At 40.2% G+C, this 25,217-nt stretch overlaps 1 protein-coding gene across 4 annotated transcripts in view; it reads left to right on the top strand.

Annotated features, from left to right (window-relative positions):
* spire2 (spire-type actin nucleation factor 2) overlaps positions 1–25,217 on the top strand; it is a 102,892-nt gene that overhangs the window by 34,515 nt on the left and 43,160 nt on the right. For all 4 annotated transcript variants that reach the window (XR_009809550.1, XM_061919982.1, XM_061919981.1 and 1 more), the window contains exons 6-7: positions 767–853; positions 7,694–7,811. Coding sequence is in view for 3 of the 4 variants with exons in the window: in XM_061919982.1 (XP_061775966.1) it covers positions 767–853; positions 7,694–7,811 (205 nt within the window). In the remaining variant the exon portion in view is untranslated. The remainder of the gene's footprint in view (positions 1–766; positions 854–7,693; positions 7,812–25,217) is intronic.

Below are 25,217 nucleotides of genomic sequence, written 5' to 3'. Positions count from 1 at the left end.
AAGACAAGGCCAAGCCCCGTTCTGCACCTGTTACAACAGTGTGGCTTTGTAGTAAAAGAGTGCAGGTTCTAGACTGCCCTACGTGTAGTCCAGACCTGTCTACCATTGAAAATGTGTGCCGCAATATGAAGCCTAAAATACCCCAACGGAGACCCGGACTGTTGAACAACTTAAACTGTACATCAAGCAAGAATGGGAAAGAATTCCACCTAAAAAACGTTCAAAAATTGGTCTCCTCAGTTCCCAAACGTTTACTGAGTGTTGTTAAAATGTTGTAGTCACACTTGCACCCGTTTTATATAGTAGTAGAGTTAGCATTTCCATTTTATTGGCACATTGTAAAGGCAATATAGATATAAGTTACATATCTTATCTTGCTAGGTGCTATAGCACCTTCAGAATGTTCGATTCCCACTTTAGCTGCAAGATTTGTTCCCGTGTTAAAAGTTAAATTACCCATGAGTTTCACACACACACTAGGTGTGGCGAAAATATTCTCTGCATTTGACCCATCACCGTTGATCCCCCCCTGGGAGGTGAGAGGAGCAGTGAGCAGCAGCGGTGGCCGCGCCCGGGAATCATTTTTGGTGATTTAACCCCCAATTCCAATGTGAGCATCCACACTGGTTGTTATCATGCTATCGTTTACTTCATTTTTTAGTTTTTATTTCATTTTAGGCTGTGATTAGAGCTAAACTTAAATGAACATGTTAACATATTTTATGTGTAAAATACACAATGTGTTACTTTGCTTTTTTTCTTTTAGTTGGATGGTGACATTCCGACCAGAATTAAGAGAAACGCTCATGAAGTCATTCTGGATTTCATCAGATCAAGACCACCATTAAAACCAGTGAGTGTGGTATTATCTGTTTATTTTATCATTTGATTCAAATTCATATAAATAAGATGCAGTGTGAAAGAATGCCTACTTAGATGTTTTGAGTTAAAGGGGAACTGCACTTCATTTTAGAATTTTGCCTCTCATTCACTATCCTTATGTAAGACAAGAACACATGTTTTTCATTTTTGTGTGCATTCTAAATAGTAAATGCATGCATTTAAAAGTCCACTTGCAATGGAGCCTGTGGCAGTTGCTCTATTCTGCCAGTAAAACCCTTAAAAAAAACATCCAAACACCTCCCTTAAGGTTTTATATAAGTGACAGTTTTTATGTAATGTAGTAACTGGCGCATTTATAATAACTTCTAATATTTACGTATTATTTTAACAAACAAATTTCAAAAAAACCATCACACAGTTTGCTTTTTGACAAAGAACAGCCTTGGCGGAGTCCAACCCTCACTGGAAACGGGTCCGACTTACTGCCGGCAATGTGGACCAAGCTCTGACACTGATCATACAGGGAGCGGACCGCCACAATAAGACAGTCCAATACCCCATACTCTCTGAGCACTCCCCACAGGACTTCCCGAGGGACACGGTCGAATGCTTTCTCCAGGTCCACAAAGCACATGTAGACTGGTTGGGCAAACTCCCATGCACCCTCAAGGATCCTGCCGAGAGTATAGAGCTGGTCCACAGTTCCACGACTAGGACGAAAACCACACTGGTCCTCCTGAATCCGAGGTTCGACTATCCGGCGTACCTTCCTCTCCAGTACAACTGAATAGACCTTACCGGGAAGGCTGAGGAGTGTGATCCCACAATAGTTGGAACACACCCTCCGGTTCCCCTTCTTAAAGAGAGGAACCACCACCCCGGTCTGCCAATCCAGAGGCACCGCCCCCGATGTCCACGCGATGCTGCAGAGTCTTGTCAACCAAGAGAGCCCCACAGCATCCAGAGCCTCAATCAATTATTCACGTATTTTAAATAATGTAAAAGAAACGATTCTAAAATGCGGTTTTATTTCAAATCTAAACGTTAGTTCTAGGTTTGGTTCTAGCTGACCATAGGAGAATCATTAGTTGACATCCTTTTAAAGTTATGTGTTGGATGAGTTAGCGCGGACACACACGAAGGAAGGAGAAAGTGAGGACCGGCTATATGCTAGCTGCGATGCTATGGCAGTTTAAATGTGCAGTAGTGAAACAACTAAAAAGTAAATGCGTTTTACACTTCAACAGAAGGATTTTCATTACCTGTGCGCCAGGTTATTTCTTGTTCTGGGTTTATGGTTGTTTTCCTGTGTTTGGTGTTTATCTCCTGTTTGGCATTCCTATTTCGGGTTGTTTCCTGTGTTGTCTTACCCGCAGTAACTTGACCACTGCCAATGAGCGCGTTCTCCACGTCCATACTTGCCAACCTTGAGACCTCCGATTTCGGGAGGTGGGGGGCGGGAGAGGGTCGTGGTCGGGGGGGAGGCGCGGTTGGGGCGGGGGGCGTGGTTAAGAGGGGAGTATAATTCACCAACTCGAGTATTTCATATATATATATATATATATATAAATAAAATAAATAGTTGAATTTCAGACGACACCTATCAAATACACAGTAATAAAAACACAGTTGTTCTACTAACTGTACTGTGCTTGCTGGTTACTAAAATACAACCAACAACACTTACCTTTCACTATTTTAGTAACCTTTGTTCTGTCATTAGCGTACTGGCGAGAGTCACTTGACGTCAGGTGCGCCACACTACATAAATCGTTGGCCAATCAAAAAGCAACCCCATAACGCTATAGCCAACATTCACCAGGAGATGGCGACAGACAACATAGAATCACTCTATTACAGACGGCGTCGCCATGGCTGTAACTTCCTCGTTCTTCTGCTTCGTCTCCTTGTTTGTGCAGTTTTTTAGTAAAATCTGTAGATGTTGTAACGTGATTGGGCAGGCAAGCTGTTTATATAGTGGGAAAGCGGGCGTGAAAACAGGCTGTCGCCACTCAGGTCCGCATGGAGCTCGAGGGGGCGTGGCCTCCAGCTCGTCTGAATTTCGGGAGATTTTCGGGAAAAAATTTCTTCCGGGAGGTTTTGGGGAGAGGTGCTGAATTTCGGGAGTCTCACGGAAAATTCGGGAGGGTTGGCAAGTATGTTCACGTCTGCCTCTGATTAGCCATTAGCAGAGGTGAGACCAAGTCATTGTTTTGCAAGTCATAAGTAAGTCTCAAGTTTTTTCCCTCAAGTCCCGAGTCAAGTCCAAAGTCAAGACTGGAAAGTCTCAAGCCAAGTCCTTTTAATCACAGACTAATATATTTACACAGATTATGTATACTTTTAAAACACTGTATTTATTTATTAAAACAAGTGGATTTGAAATTGCAGGAAAAAAAATAGTGCTGATATTGCACTTAATAATAGCACTATCAACCAGTAATTTTAAACATTTAACTCACTCGTTTACAGAATAAACTTATTTGAAACAACAAGTGCAATTGGACTTATGTGTGAAGTGTGAATTATATTTATATAGCGCTTTTCTCTAGTGACTCAAAGCGCTTTACACAGTGAAACCCAATATCTAAGTTACATTTAAACCAGTGTGGGTGGCACTGGGAGCAGGTGGGTAAAGTGTCTTGCCCAAGGACACAACGGCAGTGACTAGGATGACGGAAGCGGGGATCGAACCTGCAACCCTCAAGTTGCTGGCACGGCCGCTCTACCAACCGAGCTATCCATCCATCCACTTTCTACCGCTTATTCCCTTTTGGGGTCAAGGGGGGCGCTGGCGCCTATCTCAGCTACAATCGGGCGTGAGGCGGGGTACACCCTGGACAAGTCGCCACCTCATCGCAGGGCCAACACAGATGGACAGACAACATTCACACTCACATTCACACACTAGGGCCAATTTAGTGTTGCCAATCAATCTATCCCCAGATGCATGTCGTTGGAGGTGGGAGGAGGCCGCAGTACCCGGAGAGAACCCACGCATTCACGGGGAGAACATGCAAACTCCACACAGACAGATCCCGAGCCTGGGATTGAACCCAGGACTGCAGGACCTTCGTATTGTGAGGCAGACGCACTAACCCCTCTTCCACCGTGAAGCCCGCAACTGGACTTATTTGCACTAAATTGTTAACATTGTATTTCCATGGCGTATTGCACTGTAACTAGTTCCACAGCAGTTTCTATCCCGTTCTTACCTTATCTCATTGATCTCATCTCATACTGTATGTGTGTTGATGTGTGCGTACACATGAAAAACATAAATACATGAACATACATCTTCACATCTTTTCAGCTGTTTAAAATCGGTGCAGTAGATAGCAAGTTATGCATGAAGTTTTGGGCAGCCGAGGCCACTCTTGTTCATTTATTGTGGGAATAGATAGATAGATAGATAGATAGATAGATAGATAGTACTTTATTTATTCCTTCAGGAGAGTTCCTTCAGGAAAATTAACATTTTCAGCACAATCCCATTCAATATCAGACAAACATTACAGGGAGACAGAACAGAATCGCTGACGGGTCTGCCGACTTCCGGCGCCCCTTACAAAAAAGGTGAAATACAGGTAAACAATTAAAGAATAAAATAACATTAAAAAATCGGTCTAAGCCTGGGCCTCTGGAGAGGGGGTCCAGACTGAGGGCAAGTGAAAAAAAACAACTCATAGCCATAGTACACATCCCTTTTACATGTGTGTAAGAGGGAAACATCAAACATCAAAGAAAACAAAGGACATGAAAGACATTACAGCAGCGGAGCTAATACAACCAGCCACTTCTACATACAGCTATGAATAAAAAGTAAAAGAAACATATACACTGTGTTGGCCTCTGCGGTGTTCCACGCCATCGTCTGCTGGGGTGGAAAGAGTATAGCCAGAGACCGGAGCAGACCCAACAAAGCAAGCAAGAGAGCCGACTCCACTCTCGGCCAGTGTCCAGTCCGCATGGATGAGCGAGGATATGTCCAAAAAGACTGAGGTGTCCGATGTCAGAGAATAAAACAGTTATGGTTGAAAACAACAAAAGAAGCAATTCCTTAATATAAAAATCCCAATGACACCGCAAACTTGTATTCTTGGGGATCTCCATCAATTTAGTAACGTATCATCAAAGATTAAAAATGCATTTATTTTCAATATGTATAATAACAAAAAGGGTGATATTAAATAAAAGGATAGATGTTGATAGTCCAACACAGTCTGACTGGTATACACAAGCTATGGAGATGATATCAGTAGAAAAAAATGCATTATATATTGGAATATGGGATCCATTATTTAAATTTGTTTTAACTATTAAATGAACCAAAAATATGACTGATTTTTATCTGTGTGAAAATATTGGACACAGTGTGTTGTCAAGCTTATGAGATGCGATGCAACTGTAAGCCACTGAGACACTATTGTTCATTTTTTTTTTTTTTTTCTAAATGTCTAATGATAATGTCAATGAGGGATTTTTAATCACTGCTATGTTGAAATTGTTACTGGTACTGGTAATGTTGTTGATAATCTGTTTTGTTTCACTACTTTTGGATTGTTCTGTGTCGTGTCTGTGTGTCCTCTCAATAGCTCTGTTTATCGTTGCTGTTCTGAGTGTTGCTGGGCCGGGTTTGGTTCTGGAATTGTATTGTTATGAATAGAATAGAATAGAATTGAAAGTACTTTATTGATCCCTGGGGGAAATTCAGCACCACAGTTCGCTCACAATAAACAATAATAATAATAAATAATATATGACATATATATATATATATATATATATATATATATAATATATGAATACTATACATATATTCTACATTTAAGTGCAGTCAAGGAACATATGCATTATACAGTCTGATGGCTGTCGGTATGAAGGACCTCCTGTGTCGTTCCGTGTTACATTTTGGGAGTCTGAGCCTTCCACTGAACGTGCTCATTCTCTCCTCAAGGTCCAAGTGTAGTGGGTGGGAGGTGTTGTCCATAATGGCTAGGAGTTTTGCTAGACTTCTCCTCTCTGACACCACCGCCAGAGTCCAGCTCCACTCCCACCACGTTACTGGCCTTCTCTACCAACTTGTCCAGTCTACTATGGTAATGCCGTGTATTGTTTTGTTGGTACTTTTTAGTTGTCAGGGCCCTATGCAATATCTACACATATTCTTAATATAGTATACATTTTAACTGACCTTTATCTGACAATGTTTGTCTTTTTGTAGGTGGCTAAAATACGCTGTGCTGCTGACCGCCGTCCTCAGCATTACAGCTGCCGATAACAATATTGCTAATACTTGGTTAATATGCAGTTTACGACATGTACATGGAGTATTGTTGGTACTTTTTGAAAGTTTTTTAAAGGGCTTTATGGGCCAATAGATGACTTCCATTACCTTAATTGTTAGCCACTTCATACTTGCTGTGTATTACCAATTAGAATGCACTAAAAAAAGAGGAACATATGTGTTTTTGTCTTACATAGGAATTGTGAATGATAGGCAGAAAAAAAAGGGAAGGTCCACAATTAGGGTTGACATCACATGGAATGGCTGACTATCTAACTCATGTCGACATTATCAGAAATATCCACATGGCTTTCCTCCATTTGTACATATTGGTATCTATATAAATGGACCTATAAATGGACCATTGTTCATAAATATTACCAATGATTTATACATTTTATTTCGACTAAAGCTATCGACTGTGTATAACAGGGGTCGGCAACCCGTGGCTCTTTGGCAACTCTGATGCGGCTCAGCTGCATAATCGCCGACCCCCCAGACTGTTACGGTGGGAATTTCCGGATTTCGGTGCCTCTTCCGGACATCATCAACGTTCTCCGATTTTCACTCGGACTACAACATTGAGGGCGTGCCGTGATGGCTTTACTTTTAAGGTCCTCTACAACATGTCATCGCGCCTGCCTTTCAGGCAATGCTATCTGCGTGCCAACCGGACACGTGCATTCCGCTGCTTCTATCGTTACATGTACGAGATTGCAAGGCATACTGGGTGATACAGGTTACACTGAAGGTTGTGATATAAACAACTTTAACACTCTTACTAATATGCACCATACTGTGAACCCACACCAAACAAGAAAGACGAACACATTTCGGGAGAACATCCTCACAGTAACACAACATAAACGCAACACAACAAATACCCAGAATCATTTGCATCCATGACTCTTCCTGACTATATTTTACACCTAAGCGCCCCCCAACTCCGCCCACCTAAACTGACGCTCGGAGGGGGGGGGGTTGGTGCTAGCGGCGTGTATAATATAGTCAGGAAGAGTCATGGATGCAAAGGATTCTGGGTATTTGTTGTGTTGCGTTTATGTTGTGTTACTGTGAGGATGTTCTCCCGAAATGTGTTTGTCATTCTTGTTTGGTGTGGTGCATATTAGTAAGAGTGTTAAAGTTGTTTATATCACAACTTTCAGTGTAACCTGTATCACCCAGTATGCCTTGCAGTCGTGTACGAGTATCTGTGGAAGCCACATACAACCTGTTGCTGGACTGGCAAGCAGTTTGTACATTGTGTAGAAGGCGTTTAAAGCAATGGTTTCATATCACGCCCTTATTATTGTTATCTGGGTGACCACCAGCAGATATTCGCGAGAACAGTTGCGGCTCCCACTACAGGTCAAAATGGCTCTTTGAATGGTGAAGGTTGCCGACCCCTGGTGTATAATAACGTCCGCTTAAGCGGGTAGTTTTTTTAGTAGTAAAAAAAGACCATGGGCCCGAACTTAATAAGTTGGTCCACATAGACGGGTTGTTGTCGACATGTGATATTACTGAAATGCAGAAATGATTGTCATTATTCTCTTTCTCTAGGTTGCGGAACGTAGTCTGGCACCTCCTCCACCACAACAACAGTCTCTGCATGAGCAGGTCCTGGCTGAGATCAAGCAGGAGCGAAAGCTCCGGCCTGTCGTCCTGCCCAGATCACGACGTAAGAAAACATAAACATGCATTTTTCTTCTAACTTCAAATAGTGTCAGTGACCATTTTAAACATGAGTACTGCACAAACATTATGACTGACAAAAGTAAAACATACTTAAAACAGTGCAGCAGTCATGTGACTATCCCCAGATATTCCCCAAAAATAAGCTATCGTATTACTTTTTACCATTAAAGTTGATTTTTAAACCCATTTAACAATTATAGTACTAATAGTGTGTCAAATTTTATAATTCAACTGCTCTTACTACAAACGTCAACACCAGTGAAGTTGGCATGTTGTGTAAATCATAAATAAAAACGATATACAATAATTTGCAAATCCTTTTTCAACCTATATTCAATTGAATAGACTGCAAAGCCAAAATACTTAACGTTCAAACTGAAAAACTTTTTTTTTTTTTCAAATATTAGCTCATTTGGAATTTGATATGCCTGCACATGTTTAAAAAATGCTGGCACAAGGGGCAAAAAAGACAGAGAAAGTTGAGGAATGCCCATCAAACACTTATTTGGAAAATCCCACATGTGAACATGTTAATTAGGAACAGGTAGGTGCCATGATTTGGTATAAAAGCAGCTTCCATAAAATGCTAAGTCATCCACAAACAAGGATGGGGAGAGGGTTACCACTTTGTGAACAAATGCGTGAGGAAATTGTTGAACAGTTTAAGAACAACATTTGTCAACGAGTTATTGCAAGGAATTTAGGTATTTCAACATCTAAGGTCTGTAATATCATCAAAAGGTTCAGAGAATCTGGAGAAAGCACTGCTTGTAACATTGAATGCCGTGACCTTCGATCCCTCAGGGTTTACGGCATCAAAAACCGACATCTGTGTGTATAGGACATCACCAAACGGGCTCAGGAACACTTCAGAAAACCACTGTCAGTAACTACAATTTTTCGCTACATCTGTAAGTGCAAGTTACAACTGCTATTTAAAGTGAAAGCCATTTATCAACAACACCTAGAAACGCCGCTGGCTTCGATGGGCCCGAGCTCATCTAAGATGGACTGATGCAAAGTGGAAAAGTGTTCTTTGGTCTGACGAGTCCACATATCAAATAGTTTTTGGAAACTGTGGACGTTGTGCCGTCCAAACAACCTTATCATGGACGCCCCTGCTTATTTCAGCAAGACAATGCCAGGCCATGTGTAACAACAGTGTGGCTTAATAGTAAAAGAGTGCGGGTACTAGACTGGCCTGCCTGTAGTCCAGACTTGTCTCCCATTGAAAATATGTGGCGCATTATGAAGCCTAAAATACCACAACGGAGACCCTGGACTGTTGAACAACTTAAGCTGTACATCAAGCAAGAATGGGAAAGAATTCCACCTTAAAAGCTTCAAAAATTAGTCTCCTCAGTTTCCAAACGTTTACTGAGTGGTGTTAAAAGGAAAGGCCATGTAATACAGTGGTAAAAATACCCCTGCGCCAACTTTTTTGCATTGTGTTGCTTCCATTAAATTCTATGTTAATGATTATTTGCAACAAAAAAAAACAAGTTTCTCAGTTCGAACATTAAATATCTTTGCAGTCTATTCAATTGAATATAGGTTGAAAAGGATTTGCAAATCACTGTCAGTGTTTCTCACAGGTCAGGCATCTATTTGTGGTGGTGTGGTCGGGCGGCGGGTGCGGGGGGCAGCAGCGGCAATGACCAAGAAGAACGCGGAGTTGGAATATAATTACAACACTTTATGTACATATTTATATACATATTTATATAATATTTACATATTTACATGATATGTGACTACAAGCTCCATTCACAGACAGAGTCCCATTGCTTTTATGAGCGGTCGATTGAGTCAAAAGCCGGAAAAACAAAACAAAACATTTATTTATTTATTTTTTTTAGATATTTTTAAAATTTATTTGTGGCGGCCGTAATTCTTTTGTGGCGGGCCGCCACAAATTAATGAATGTGTGGGAAACCCTGACTGTATTCTGTTTTCATTTACAATACATACAACGTGCCAACTTCACAGGTTTTGGGTTTTGTATGTTTCTTCAATCGATTCATAGAAAAATCACATTCAGTTTTTGGCAATAAAATTGCTTTGGAAAGTGTGAGGTGACATATTTGTCACACGATAAATCACTCAAAAAATGTTAGTGTTTCAATGATTTTGCATGGATATAAGGACAATATTTCCTAGTGTTCACTTACTGCTGATTTTTAATTACTATTGAATACATTAATTTTCATTTTAAAATTAGTGTATGAAGTATTTTAAGAGCATTTTCATGAGAGTAAGCTGTGTGGAGGGCTTATAAAAACTTAAAATGCAGATCATAGTCATAAAAATCGTAAAATAAATTGCGGGAATTCATCTTGCATGGGATTCTGGAAGGTAAGCTGCGGGATAATCAAGGAAAGACTGTATTTTTGCGCAAATAATAAGGAATACTTTATAACATAATTTACAGTACTACCTCAACTTGCAAGTATTTGGCGATACAAGGTTTCTCTTGCCTTTTTATTTAAATTGCGTGCTTAAAGGGGAACATTATCACCAGAGCTATGTAAGCGTCAATATATACCTTGATGTTGCAGAAAAAAGACCATATATTTTTTTAACCAATTTCCGAACTCTAAATGGGTGAATTTTGGCGACTTAAACGCCTTTCTATTATTCGCTCTCGGAGCGATGACGTCACAACATGACGTCACATAGGTAGTCAATCCGCCATTTTCTCAAACACATTACAAACAAAGAGTCAAATCAGCTCTGTTATTTTCCGTTTTTTCGACTGTTTTTTGTACCTTGGAGGCATCATGCCTCGTCGGTGTGTTGTCGGAGGGTGTAACAACACGATCAGGGACGGATTCAAGTTGATTTACGTGGAGTGTGCATCGATTAGCACGGCATGCTAATTGATGCTAACATGCTATTTAGGCTAGCTGTATGTACATTTGTAGCTATATTTGCATCCAGCCTTTCCCTCCACCCACATTAAATGCCAAACAAACACTTACCAATCGACGGATTTAAGTTGCTCCAGTGTCAAAAGATGCGAAAGTCCCTCGTTTGGTCTGCACATTTTTACCGGCGATGTTAAGACAGACATGGCACAGAGATGTATGGATATCCTGCCACACTCAATCGTTGGTTAGAAGGCGATCGCTAAATAGCTTCAGTTTCTTCTTCAACTTTGTTTTCGCTATCTGCCTCCATACTCCAACCATCCGTTTCAATACATGCGTAATCTGTTGAATCGCTTAAGCCGCTGAAATCCGAGTCTGAATCCGAGCTATTGTCGCTATATTTTGCTGTGCTATCCGCCATGTTGGCATCACTATGTGACGTCACAGGAAAATGGACGGTGGATTTACAAATAGCGAAAATCAGGCACTTTAAAGCCTTTTTTCGGGATATTCCATGATGGGTAACATTTTGAAAAAAAACTTCGAAAAACAAAATAAGCCACTGGGGACTGATTTTTATTGGTTTAAACCAGGGGTCGGGAACCTTTTTGGCTGAGAGAGCCATACAAGCCAAATATTTTAAAAAGTATTTCCGTGAGAGCCAAATAATATATTTTTTTTAACACTGAATACAACTAAATGCGTGCATTTTTAAGTAAGACCAACATTTTTTGAGTATAATAAGTCTCTTATTCGTTTTAATAACATTGTTATTCTGAAGCTAACCAACAATAAATAAAATACTTATTACCGTTAATGCGACTTCTTGAACAGCTGCGGTAGAAACTGGATGGATGGATTAAATTGCATGAGAATGTTTTATATTTTGAACGTTATTTTTGACACTGTGATTGACAGCGGAATTATTCATTACTTACCGTGTTAAGCAATGTCAGCTAAGATTTACCTGAGAGCCAGGTGCAGTCATCAAAAGAGCCACATCTGGCTCTAGAGCCATAGGTTCCCTACCCCTGGTTTAAACCCTTCTGAAATGGTGATAATGTTCCCCATTAAACTAGTTAGCTCAGGGAATGTCACAGTGAACCCAAAACCCTTGGGCTTACTTGCTTGCATTAACTTAAAGTAAGAAATGGACATTTTTTATTTTTATTTTTACGAACACTCAAAACCATTAGCATCGATCGAGCTTCCTGCTGAGATGTACTCTTTACTGACGGCCTGGCTCCCTGCCCATGCCTGAAGCTACTCTGGAATGCAGTGTCCAGGCAGCCTGTCCCTCGGCCCAACTCTGAACAGGCGCTGTGGTGTCTTCCTGGTCTGGTCCTGCTGCTGCCCAGCCTAGGCCGAAACAGTCTGAAGGGAAGTCAACGGCTCCTTCTCAGCACATTGTCTGAAAAAATGCCCACTCTTTTCCCCCACTGCTCTACTTGTGGGAGATAGCATATCTAGGAATAGCCGCATTTTCAATGCCATTACTCGCTGTTAATCGGACATTACGCTCTCGCCCTACGTATTTGGTAACTTGGCTCATTGTCCATGTTGGATCTAATAAAACGGAAGGACGGCAATTAGAACAGAAGCCTGTACATTAATATTACATCAATGTAAGTTCAAGTTAACAGTTAAAGTGCCAATGATTGTCACACACACTCTTGGTGGGCCAAAATTATTCTCTGCATTTGACCCATCACCCTTGATCACCCCCTGGGAGGTGAGGGGAGCAGTGGGCAGCAGCGGTGCCGCGCCCGGGAATCATTTTAGGTGATTTAACCCCCAATTCCAACCCTTGATGCTGAGTGCCAAGCAGGAAAGGAATGAGTCCCATTTTTATAGTCTTTGGTACGACTCGGCCGGAGTTTGAACTCACAACCTACTGATCTAATGACTAGGCCACTGAGTAGGTGTTTGTACTACATTCTATTGCAGAGCTGGGCAAATAATTTGACTCGGGGGCCACATTGAGAGAGAAAAAGTCTGTGGGGCCAATGTGTTTGTGTGCATAAATGATATATACACATTTAGCTGTGAAATTCTGCTGTACAGTATAAATGATAAATGGGTTGTACTTGTAAAGCGCTTTTCTTACCTTCAAGGTACTCAAAGCGCTTTGGCACTACTTCCACATTTATCCATTCACACACACATTCACACACTGATGGAGGGAGCTGCCATGCAAGGCTCTAACCAGCACACATCAGGAGCAAGGGTGAAGTGCCTTGCCCAGGACACAACAGACATGTATAGGTTGGTACTAGGTGGGGATTGAACCAGGGACCCTCGGGTTGCGCACAGCTTGGGGCCCTTTTTTTTCCAGGAACACTGATACCAAAAGTCAGAATGTCCGCTTAGAATTCTAAAAAAGTGATGACAGACCACCTCAAAAAAACTGAATGGAAATTTAGAGTTTTTTACTGAATGGGACACCCACAATGTACATTAAAATAAAGAAAGTGGGAATCACCACATTAACTATGCACAATAAAACACTGAATATTAACAACATCATAACATTGCTGCTTGATAGACATCTTTTACAGTCAGGCAAAACACAACAGAAATATAACAAACAGCAAAATATGACATAGTGTAATGGACACCTACAATATGAAATATTATCTATGTTATGCAGGCATCTGTTTCTGACACATGCGTTTGGGGCTGGCTGCTCTGAAAGCAAACCCTGCCCACTTTGGTTTGTGCCTCGTCTGAGCTGCTGTGATGTAGATTACCGCAATAACTCCTGTAACACCAAAAACCGCAGATTTCAACAATTGAAATATTTTCTATAGTACAAGACTTAAAAAAACAGCATTGCACATCATAATGGCAGCTACACTTTTGGTGTTAAAGGTCTTAAAAAATTATATAATACGTCTGGTGGGCCAGATTGAAAACCTTAATGGGTCGCATGTGGTCCGCGGGCCGTATTTTGCCCAGGTCTGTTCAATTGTATTGTTTTACATACACTCATTATTTTCTTTCTAAAAGGCATGTTGCGTGTAAAATGGTAATGTTTTGGGGGGCAAGCCCGTATTGAATTGATTCTAATTCATTTCAATTAGCGACTGTAAAAGCGTTTTTTGTTACAAACCCGGTCATACAACCAATCAAACTTGTAAGTTGAGGTACCTCTGTACTTCAGTGCTTTTATTTTTACCAACCGAACAGGAAGTCAGTGTGTGCATATTTTAATGGACAAGCGGTAGAAAATGGATGGATGGATGGGTAATTACAAAGCTGCTTCGCAATAATGCTTAAGTTAACAATAAAGTAGTATTTTTGTAACAAGTTGTATGCATTTTCACTTTTTTCTCCATGTTAAACTAAAACTTATTAGTCATAAAACGTTTTTTTGGTTACATTTTGGTGTGTTTTACAATTTTGCAAAACTGAGACATATTTTTGGTGTACATCTTTAAATCATACGTACCGGTACATTTTTCCCAACCCAAGTGACTGCAGTAATACAACACATGTCCACATTAGCAGACAAATTTTTCATAGGAATGACTTTTTTACTGCACACATTTAATATCAACAAAAACAGCAGTTTAAGCAGGTTTTAGTATTACAGTCTTAGGAGTTTAATTGATTCTTTTACACAAGTCATAAAGGGGAATTGCACTTTTTTGGAATGTTGCCTTTCATTCACAATCCTTAGGTGAGAAAAGGACGCTTGTTTTTCTTGTTTTAATGCATTTTAATTAGTAAATAAATGCGATCAAAGGTTATTTTACAATAGAGCCTATGGGAGCCGCTCTATTCTGCCTATAAAACGCCCTAAAACACATCCAAACACCTCCAGTGAGGTTTTACATACATGCTGTAAGTATATATGTAATGTAGTAAGGGGCACATTTCTAATAACATTTAAAATGTCCGTATTTGAAACATTTTAAGCATACGCGGCGCATTCATTTAATAAAAACATCCCGATGTTTGCATTTTTCAACTACATCACAGACTGTTGCAGACATGAGAGCCAACAAACATAACAAAACATCACTTACTGTACAATGTCTGCTGTCATTAGGATGCCAGATGACAGAATATTGCTATATTCCCGTTTTAGAAGAATGACCCATAATCCTAGTAAAGAAAAGGGTGGTGAACCAAGCGTCTTTTCGTGTCTCTCTCGACAATTCCAGGTTTAAATTGGCTGGCAAAATACCAAAATATTGGATTACATTGTCGCTATTTTACTTTCCAGGTGAGAGGCATGATTTATGATCTACAATAAACTTCCACTAGCAGGGAAACAACTGACCACATTATGATATAAACATAGGCACACACGCTAGTGATTATGGCGCCCCTATAGATAGTTTGCCTTTGTCAAAGATTACAATAACAATATCACTAAAACTTGGTTAATATTTGAGTCAGGAAATGTAAATGGAGGATTTTTGGCGCTTTTTGGATGTTTTTTTATTTATTGTGTCTTATGGGCAGAATAGAGGACCTGACATTGGCTGCGCTGTAAGTGGACTTTTATTTACGTCTATTTCCAAGTTAGAATGCATTTATAAAAATTAATACATCTGTTGTCATGTCTTTCATAATGATTGTGAACGATGGGCAAAAAAAAATAAAAAGTACAGTTCCCCTTTAACTCAACTTCTATTAAAATCCATGTAATAGGAGCTTGGTCACATAAAACATCACAATTTTAACACGTAACACGCCTTTCAAAAATAAAAACTGACTTTTAGACATTGTATGAAAAACCAAACAATAAAATGTAGTGCAAACAACTACAGTCGTTCTATGAGGTAATGTAATATAATTGTACAGTGGTTCTCAAATGGGGGTACGCGTACCCCTGGGGGTACTTGAAGGTATGCCAAGGGGTACGTGAGATTTTTTAAAAATATTCTAAAAATAGCAACAAGTTCAAAAATCCTTTGTAAATGTATTTTTTGAATAATACTTCAACAAAATATGAATGTAAGTTCATAAACAGTAAAAAGAAATGCTGCAATATTCAGTGTTGACAGCTAGATTTTTTTTTTGTGGACATGTTCCATAAATATTGATGTTATAGATTTCTTTTTTTGTGAAGAATTGTTTAGAATTAAGTTCATGACTCCAGATGGATCTCTAATACAATCCCCAAAGAGGGCACTTTAAGTTGATGATTACTTCTATGTGTAGAAATCTTTATTTATAATTGAATCACTTGTTTATTTTTCAACAAGTTTTTAGTTATTTTTATCTTTTTTTCCAAATAGTTCAAGAAAGACCACTACAAATGAGCAATATTTTGCACTCTTATACAATTTTATAAATCAGAAACTGATGACATAGTGCTGTATTTTACTTCTTTATCTCTTGTTTTCAACCAAAAAGTATTTGCTCTGATTAGGGGGTACTTGAATAAAACAATTTTCACAGGGGGTACATCACTAAAAAAAGGTTGAGAACCACTGCCTTAGAGAGTGGACTTTTACGGTATTTCCTTCCAGCTGCTTCTCCATATTTTCATTGATAAATGTCAGCTGTTTCGATTTTATTTTAACATTCTTAGCTGGTGTTATTGACTCGTTCTGCTACACCAACAGCTTCACCAAGTTAGCCAGCTACACTCTGTCATGTTTTTGATTTCTTTTAATTGTATATTTTATTAATATTTCAATTTTAATTCAATTGACATCATCCACTCAGCACTGTCCTTATCTCTTACTTTTTTTGTTCCAATGGTTTTAGAAACAAAAGTACGTCTAATCTGAGCAATAAGCTAATGCTAGCAACCAAATCTTTTGGGTCGTATCTTACTGACTTCACTAGTGGTGGGGAGGATTGTATCATGATCCAGAAATAATGCTATATGTTACACCAATGTCAACAGACAAAGGAGTCTATAAGGGTCAGGATGTGTTATTAATAATGACATATATAAATAGCATTATAGTTACCTACAATAACATCCACATCCACTGTAATGATACCAAGTACAGGAGCGTTATCTAGTCGACACTACTATGATTAAGTCTATTTTTTAAGCATCCCAAAATATTTTCTCGGTTTTTTTTGTATTTATTTATATTATGTTTGTAAACTCAGGAATGAGGACTTTGAATATGACAAATGTATGACCCTGTAACTACTTGGTATCGGATTGATACCCAAATGTGTGGTATCATCTAAAACTAATGTAAAGTATCCAAACAACAGAAGACTAAGTCATTATTACATTTTAACAGAAGTGTCAATCGAACGAATGTTGACAAGTAGATTAATAATCCATTTTTACAGCTTGTCCTTAATAATTCTGACAAAATAGAATGAGAAATGACACAATATGTTACCGCGTATGTCAAAAGAGCAGACTAATTAGGAGCCTTTGTTTGTTTACTTACTACTAAAAGACAAGTAGTCTTGGAAACTCACTATTTTATTTAAGGATACAATTTCAACAAGAAACATATGTTTAATGTACCCTAAGATTTTGGGTCAAAATAAAGCCAATGATGCCATTTTTTTGCTCCCCTTTATTTAGAAAAGTACCAAAAAGTATCGAAATACATTTTGATACCTAGTACCAAAATATTGGTATCCAGACAACACTAATTTACACAAAAGCAGATTTAAGTGCAGACCATATATGTTAACAAATCGATGTGGACCAATTCTTAATGTTGTTCCTAAAATTGACTGACGTCGGCAAACATGGTCGACCGCTGTTGGCGAAATGATCGTAGAATGAATGTTGAGGGCAGCTCATGTTGACCTGCTGTTATGAAACATCTGTCCTTATAAAGTAGTATGTTGAGTGTAGGGAAGTAACAATATTACCATTACATATCTTGGTTATTGTGACTATAATTAACACCCCACCCCCCCTGCGACCCCGAACGGGACAATCGGTTGAAAATGGATGGATGGTAGAGATGCGCGGATATGCAATTATATCATCCGCATCCGCATCACCAATGTCGTCATCCACCCGCCGTTCACCCGAACCAACATTTTACCAGGACCGTACCCGCCCGCCAACCACTCGCTATAATGCATCAGAGGTTGTCCGCCTTTAACACTCACCGAGCTATTTAAACCTGTTTCACAGAGTGATGATGACAATTGGAGCCGCTAACTTTTTCACGACTATCCAATGGCGTTCATTCTGATTACAAGAATATGAGCATGCTGTGAAGCCATTGACTTAGACACCTTCGACAACATGTACGAACCGATTGTTGGTCCGGAAACATGTGTGCAGCTTCCGCAATCACACGTTCAAGATTGAAAGGCATACTGGGTGATACAGAGTACACTGATGGTTGTGATATAAACAACTTTAACACTTACTAATATGCGCCACGCTGTGAAGCTACACCCAACAAGATTGACAAACACATTTCGGGAGAACATCCTCACAGTAACACAACATAAACGCAACACAACAAATACCCATAATCCTTTGTATTCATGACACTTCCTGAATATATTTTACACCCCCGCGACCCCAACCGCGCCCACCTTACCGACGCACGGGGGGAGGTGGCGGGGTTGTTGCTAGCGGGGTGTATAAAATAGTCAGGTAATATCATGAATACAAAGGATTATGGGTATTTGTTGTGTTGCATTTATGTTGTGTTACTGTGAGGATGTTCTCCCGAAATGTGTTTAACGTTCTTATTTGGTGTGGCTTCACAGCGTGGCGCATATTACTAAGAGTGTTAAAATTGTTTATATCACAACTATTAGTGAACTCTGTGTCACCCAGTATGCCTTGCAGTCGTGTGCGTGTCACAACATGATGCTGGACTGACAAGCAGATCGTACATGTTGAAGTAGGCGACAAAGCCAATGGCTTCATGCACGCCCTAATACTTATTGTCTGGATGACCACCGGCAGTCATTCAGGAGAATAATCGTGTCTCTTATTGTCTTCTTCGCTTTATGACACGGGTCTTAAATGGCACTTTGAATGGCAAAGGATAACGATCACAGAACCATGCATATCAAATATTTCCGGATGGTTTAACCGCCACCCGCCCGAATATGATTAAAATCAATTTTTTCGTCATGTCAACCGCCCGACCCCCAGTTTATCCGCGGACTGCGCGGATGAGACCGCAAACCGCGCATCTCTAATGGATGGATCATGGTATTATTGAATGTGCTCAAAAAAGCACTTAAAACACAGGCAAACGGCGCTAGCTGTTGGGTGTAAAGATCAGCGCACAAGCTGCTTCTCCATGAAATCAGGTTTTATGTAAGTGCAGTAATTAATCACAGTGGAAACAGCCCGATAACAAAGAAGCCAATACTGCTATTAAATTCATTTTCCTCGTATTAATATTTTGATTTGGGGGAAATGTACCGTATTTTTCGGATTATAAATCACTCCGGAGTACACGTCACACCGGCCAAAAATGCATGGCATTGGAGTATAAGTCGCATTTTTTGGGTAAATTTATTTGATAAAATCCAACACCAAGAATAGACATTTAAAAGGCAATTCAAAATAAAGAATAGTGAACAACGGGCTGAATAAGTGTACGTTATATGAAGTATAAATAACCAACTGAGAACGTGCCTGGTATGTTAACGTAACATTATGGTAAGAGTAATTCAAATAACTATAACATATACAAACCCCGTTTCCATATGAGTTGGGAAATTGTGTTAGCTGCAAATATAAACGGAATACAATGATTCGCAAATAATTTTCAGCCCATATTCAGTTGAATATCAATCAATCAATCAATGTTTACTTATATAGCCCTAAATCACTAGTGTCTCAAAGGGCTGCACAAACCACTACGACATCCTCGGTAGGCCCACATAAGGGCAAGGAAAACTCACACCCAGTGGGACATCGGTGACAATAATGACCCAGTGGGACGTCGGTGACAATGATGACTATGAGAACATGATACTGTGAAAGATCAATCCATAATGGATCCAACACAGTCGCGAGAGTCCAGTCCAGAGCGGATCCAACACAGCAGCGAGAGTCCCGTTCACAGCGGAGCCAGCAGGAAACCATCCCAAGAGGAGGCTGATCAGCAGCGCAGAGATGTCCCCAGCCGATACACAGGCGAGCAGTACATGGCCACCGGATCGGACCGGACTCCCTCCACAAAGAAGAGTGGGACATAGAAGAAAAAGAAAAGAAACGGCAGATCAACTGGTCTAAAAAGGGAGTCTATTTAAAGGCTAGAGTATACAGATGAGTTTTAAGGTGAGACTTAAATGCTTCTACTGAGGTAGCATCTCGAACTGTTACCGGGAGGGCATTCCAGAGTACTGGAGCCTGAAATGAAAAAGCTCTACAGCCCGCAGACTTTTTTTGGGCTTTGGGGATCACTAATAAGCCGGAGTCCTTTGAACGCAGATTTCTTGCCGGGACATATGGTACAATACAATCGGCAAGATAGGATGGAGCTAGACCGTGTAGTATTTTATACGTAAGTAGTAAAACCTTAAAGTCACATCTTAAGTGCACAGGAAGCCAGTGCAGGTGAGCCAGTACAGGCGTAATATGATCAAACTTTCTTGTTCTTGTCAAAAGTCTAGCAGCCGCATTTTGTACCAACTGTAATCTTTTAATGCTAGACATGGGGAGACTCAAAAATAATACGTTACAGTAATCGAGGCGAGACGTAACAAACGCATGGATAATGATCTCGGCGTCTTTAGTGGACAGAATGGAGCGAATTTTAGCGATATTGCGGAGATGAAAGAAGGCCGTTTTAGTAACGCTTTTAATGTGTGCCTCAAAGGAGAGAGTTGGGTCGAAGATAATACCCAGATTCTTTACCGTGTCGCCTTGTTTAATTGTTTGGTTGTCAAATGTTAGAGTTGTATTATTAAATAGAGTTCGGTGTCTAGCAGGACCGATAATCAGCATTTCCGTTTTTTTGGCGTTGAGTTGCAAAAAGTTAGCGGACATCCATTGTTTAATTTCATTAAGACACGCCTCCAGCTGACTACAATCCGGCGTGTTGGTCAGCTTTAGGGGCATGTAGAGTTGGGTGTCATCAGCATAACAGTGAAAGCTAACACCGTATTTGCGTATGATGTCACCTAGCGGCAGCATGTAGATGCTGAAGAGTGCAGGGCCAAGGACCGAACCCTGGGGAACTCCACACGTTACCTTAACGTAGTCCGAGGTCACATTGTTATGGGAGACACACTGCATCCTATCAGTAAGATAAGAGTTAAACCAAGACAGGGCTAAGTCTGACATACCAATTCGTGTTTTGATACGTTCTAATAAAATATTATGATCGACAGTATCGAAAGCAGCGCTAAGATCGAGGAGCAGCAACATAGATGACGCATCAGAATCCATCGTTAGCAATAGATCATTAGTCATTTTTGCGAGGGCTGTCTCCGTGGAGTGATTTGCCCTGAAACCGGATTGAAAGGTTTCACATAGATTGTTAGACGCTAAGTGTTCATTTAACTGCTCCGCAACAATTTTTTCGAGGATTTTTGAAATAAAGGGAAGGTGAGACACCGGTCGGTAGTTTACCATGAGGTCAGGATCGAGGTTAGGTCTTTTAAGAAGAGGATGAATAACCGCTTTTTTGAATGCTAGGGGAACAGTGCCCGAGGAAAGTGATAAGTTTATAATATTTAGCACTGATGGACCTAATAATACAAAGAGCTCCTTGATCAGTTTCCCAGGAAGAGGGTCAAGTAAACATGTTGTTTGTTTTATTCCATTTACACGTTGTAACAATTCCTCTAATGTTATTTCCTCAAAACGAGAGAAACTATTTTGGAGGGCAGTATCCGCCGTATATACAATCGTGTCAGTGTTAATAGAACCCCGTTGTAGCTGGGACGCATTGTCTTTAATCTCCTTTCTAATGACTTCAATTTTCTTACTAAAGAATTGCATAAAGTCATCAGCTGAGTGGGTGGAGCTACTGGAAGGAGTCCCTTGTTGGGTTAGCGATGCTACCGTACTAAACAAAAATTTAGGATCGTTTTTATTACGGTGGATGAGATTTGAGTAATAATTAGCTTTAGCTAAGGTAAGCATGCGTTTATAAGTTATTAAACCATCACTAAATGCTTGATGGTGCACCTCAAGTTTAGTCGTGCGCCATTTGCGTTCCAGCTTTCTACATAATAATTTCTGAGCTCTAGTTTCTTCTGTAAACCACGGGGTGCGCTTTTTTGGAGCCTTTTTTAACTTTAGCGGTGCTATGTTATCAATGGTTTCGCGCAGGGCGTCGTTAAAGTTGTTAGTGAGGTTATCAATAGAGCCCACATATTTTGGGAATGGTGCCATTACAGAGGGCAGTAGGTCACAAAGACAACATATTTGATGTTCAAACTGATAAACATTTTTTTTTTTTAATGCAAATAATCATTAACTTTAGAATTTGATGCCAGCAACACGTGACAAAGAAGTTGGGAAAGGTGGCAATAAATACTGATAAAGTTGAGGAATGCTCATTAAAGACTTGTTTGGAACATCCCACAGGTGTGCAGGCTAATTGGGAACAGGTGGGTGCCATGATTGGGTATAAAAGCAGGTTCCATGAAATGCTAAGTAATTCACAAACATGGGGCGAGGGTCACCAATTTGTAAGCAAATTGTCGAACAGTTTTAGAACAACATTTCTCAACGAGCTATTGCAAAGAATTTAGGGATTTTCCCATCTACGGTCCGTGAAATCAAAAGGTTCAAAGAATCTGGAGAAATCACTGCATGTAAGCGATTATATTACGGACCTTTGATCCCTCAGGCGGTACTGCATCAAAAACCGACGTCAGTGTGTAAAGGATATCACCACACGGGCTCAGGAACACTTCATAAAACCACAGTCAGTAATTACAGTTGGTTGCAACATCTGTAAGTGCTAGTTGAAACTGTACTATGCAAAGCGAAAGCCATTTATCAACAACACAAAGGAACGCCGCCGGCTTTGCTGGGCCCGAGCTCATCTAAGGTGGACTGATGCAAAGTGGAAAAGTGTTCTGTGGTCCGACGAGTCCACATTTCAAATTATATTTGGAAACTTTGGACGTGGTGTCCTCCAGAACAAAGAGAAAAATAACCATCCAGATTGTTCTAGGCGCAAAGTTCAAAAGCCAGCATCTGTGATGGTATGGGGTGTATTAGTGCCCAAGACATGGGTAACTTACACATCTGTGAAGGCACCATTAATGGTGAAAGGTCAATACAGGTTTTGGAGCAACATATGTTGTCATCCAAGGAACGTTATCATGGACGCCCCTGCTTAATTCAGCAAAATAATGCCAAGCCACGTGTTACAACAGCGTGGCTTTGTAGTAAAAGAGTGCGGGTACTTTCCTGTCCCGCCTGCAGTCCAGACATGGCTCACATCAAAAATGTTTGGCGCATTATGAAGTGTAAAATACGACAACAAGACCCCGGACTGTTGAACTACTTAAGCTCTACATAAAACAAGAATGGTGAAGAATTCCACTTTCAAAGCTCCAACAATTAGTTTCCTCAGTTCCCAAATGTTAATTGAGTGTTGTTAAAAGAAAAGGGGATGTAACACAGTGGTGAACATGCCCTTTCCCAACTACTTTGGCACGTGTTGCAGCCACGTGTTATTATTTTCCCCAAAAAATTAAGTTTATGATTTTGAACATCAATTTTCTTGTCTTTGTAGTGCATTCAATTGAACATGGGTTGAAAAGGATTTGCCAATCATTGTATTCCGTTTATATTTACATCTAACACAATTTCCCAACTCATATGGAAACGGGGTTTGTAGAACATGCTATACATTTACCAAACAATCTGTCACTCCTAATCGATAAATCCAATGAAATCTTCTTCCTCGATGTAGCTTCTAAACAACTCTGCCAACTCCAAAGGTATGCGCCGCTTCCTCTTGTCGTTTTCTGCTGCATATTTCACTACGTCCAGCTTGTAATCTGCAGTACATGATTTCCTTTTCGGTGCCATTTTTGTTCAGCCCTTCTCAGTTTTCATAAGTTACCGCCAACTATAAAAGGATCCATTTAAATATCTACGGCAGTAGCATATAGCAGTTACCATTCTATGACCCACAATGCACTTCTGCTGAATTCTTATTGGCTGACGTGTATGTGACGATTGCTGACATTTTCTTCGTCTCTTCCGCGAATGAGATAAATAAGAGAATAGAGTAGAAAGTACTTTATTGATCCCTGGGGGAAATTCAGCAATAATAATTTTACGGTAATGTGTTAATAATTTCACACATAAGTCGCTCCGCAGTATATGTTGCACTCTTGGCCAAACTATGAAAAAAACTGTGACTTATAGTCCGAAAAATACGGTATGTTGTCTCCCTAAGAGCCACACTAATGTTATGAGTTTTTATACAGTAGAGGCCAAAATTTTGGACACACCTTCCCCTCATTCAATGTCCATCCATCCATTTCTACCGCTTATTCCCTTTGGGATGGCAGGGGGCACTGGTGCCTATCTCAGCTACAATCGGGCGGAAGGCTTCGTACACCCTGGACAAGTCGCCACCTCATTGCAGGGCCTCATTCAATGTGTTTTCTTTATTTTCATGACTATTTAATTGTAGATTGTCACTGAAGGCATCAAAACTATGAATGAACGTATGTGGAGTTATGTACTTAACAAAAACTGGTGAAATAACTGAAAACATGTTTTATATTCTAGTTTCTTCAAAAAATAGCATCCTTTCCTCTGATTACTGCTTTGTACACTCTTGGCATTCTCTCGATGAGCTTCAGGAAGTAGTCACCTGAAATGGTTTTCACTTCAAAGGTGTGCTTGAAGCTCATGGAGAGAATGCCAAGAGTGTGCAAAACAGTAATAAGAGGAAAGGGTGGCTATTTTTGAAGAAACTAGAATATAAAACGTGTTTTCAGTTATTTCACATTATTTAAGTACATAAATGATAAATGATAAATGGGTTGTACTTGTATAGCGCTTTTCTACCTTCAAGGTACTCAAAGCGCTTTGACACTACTTCCACATTTACCCATTCACACACACATTCACACACTGATGGAGGGAGCTGCCATGCAAGGCGCCAACCAGCACCCATCAGGAGCAAGGGTGAAGTGTCTTGCTCAGGACACAACGGACGTGACGAGGTTGGTTCTAGGTGGGATTTGAACCAGTGACCCTCGGGTTGCGCACGGCCACTCTCCCACATAACTCCACATGTGTTCATTCATAGTTTTGATGCCTTCAGTGACAATCTACAATGTAAATCTGGGGTCGGGAACCTTTATGGCTGAGAGAGCCAAGAAGCCAAATATTTTAAAATGTATTTCCGTAAGAGCCGTATAATATTTTTTTTAACACTGAACACAACTAAACGCGTGCATTTTTAAGTAAGACCAACATTTCTAGAGTATAATAGGTCTCTTATTCTTTGTAATAACATTGTTATTCTGAAGCTAACTGTGGAGGGGCAGTGGCCTGGGGGCCTGCAGCGAAGCGGAGTGTTGCCAGGACCGGCCTCAAAATCCAGATGCGTAGGTCGCCCACCTGGGCCTTGTTATTTAATCACCTGTCGCTCTGTTAT

Source organism: Nerophis ophidion, linkage group LG14 (assembly GCF_033978795.1).
Source record: "Nerophis ophidion isolate RoL-2023_Sa linkage group LG14, RoL_Noph_v1.0, whole genome shotgun sequence".
Taxonomy (NCBI): Eukaryota; Metazoa; Chordata; class Actinopteri; order Syngnathiformes; family Syngnathidae; genus Nerophis; species Nerophis ophidion.
This window is presented reverse-complemented; position numbering and strand designations above follow the sequence as displayed.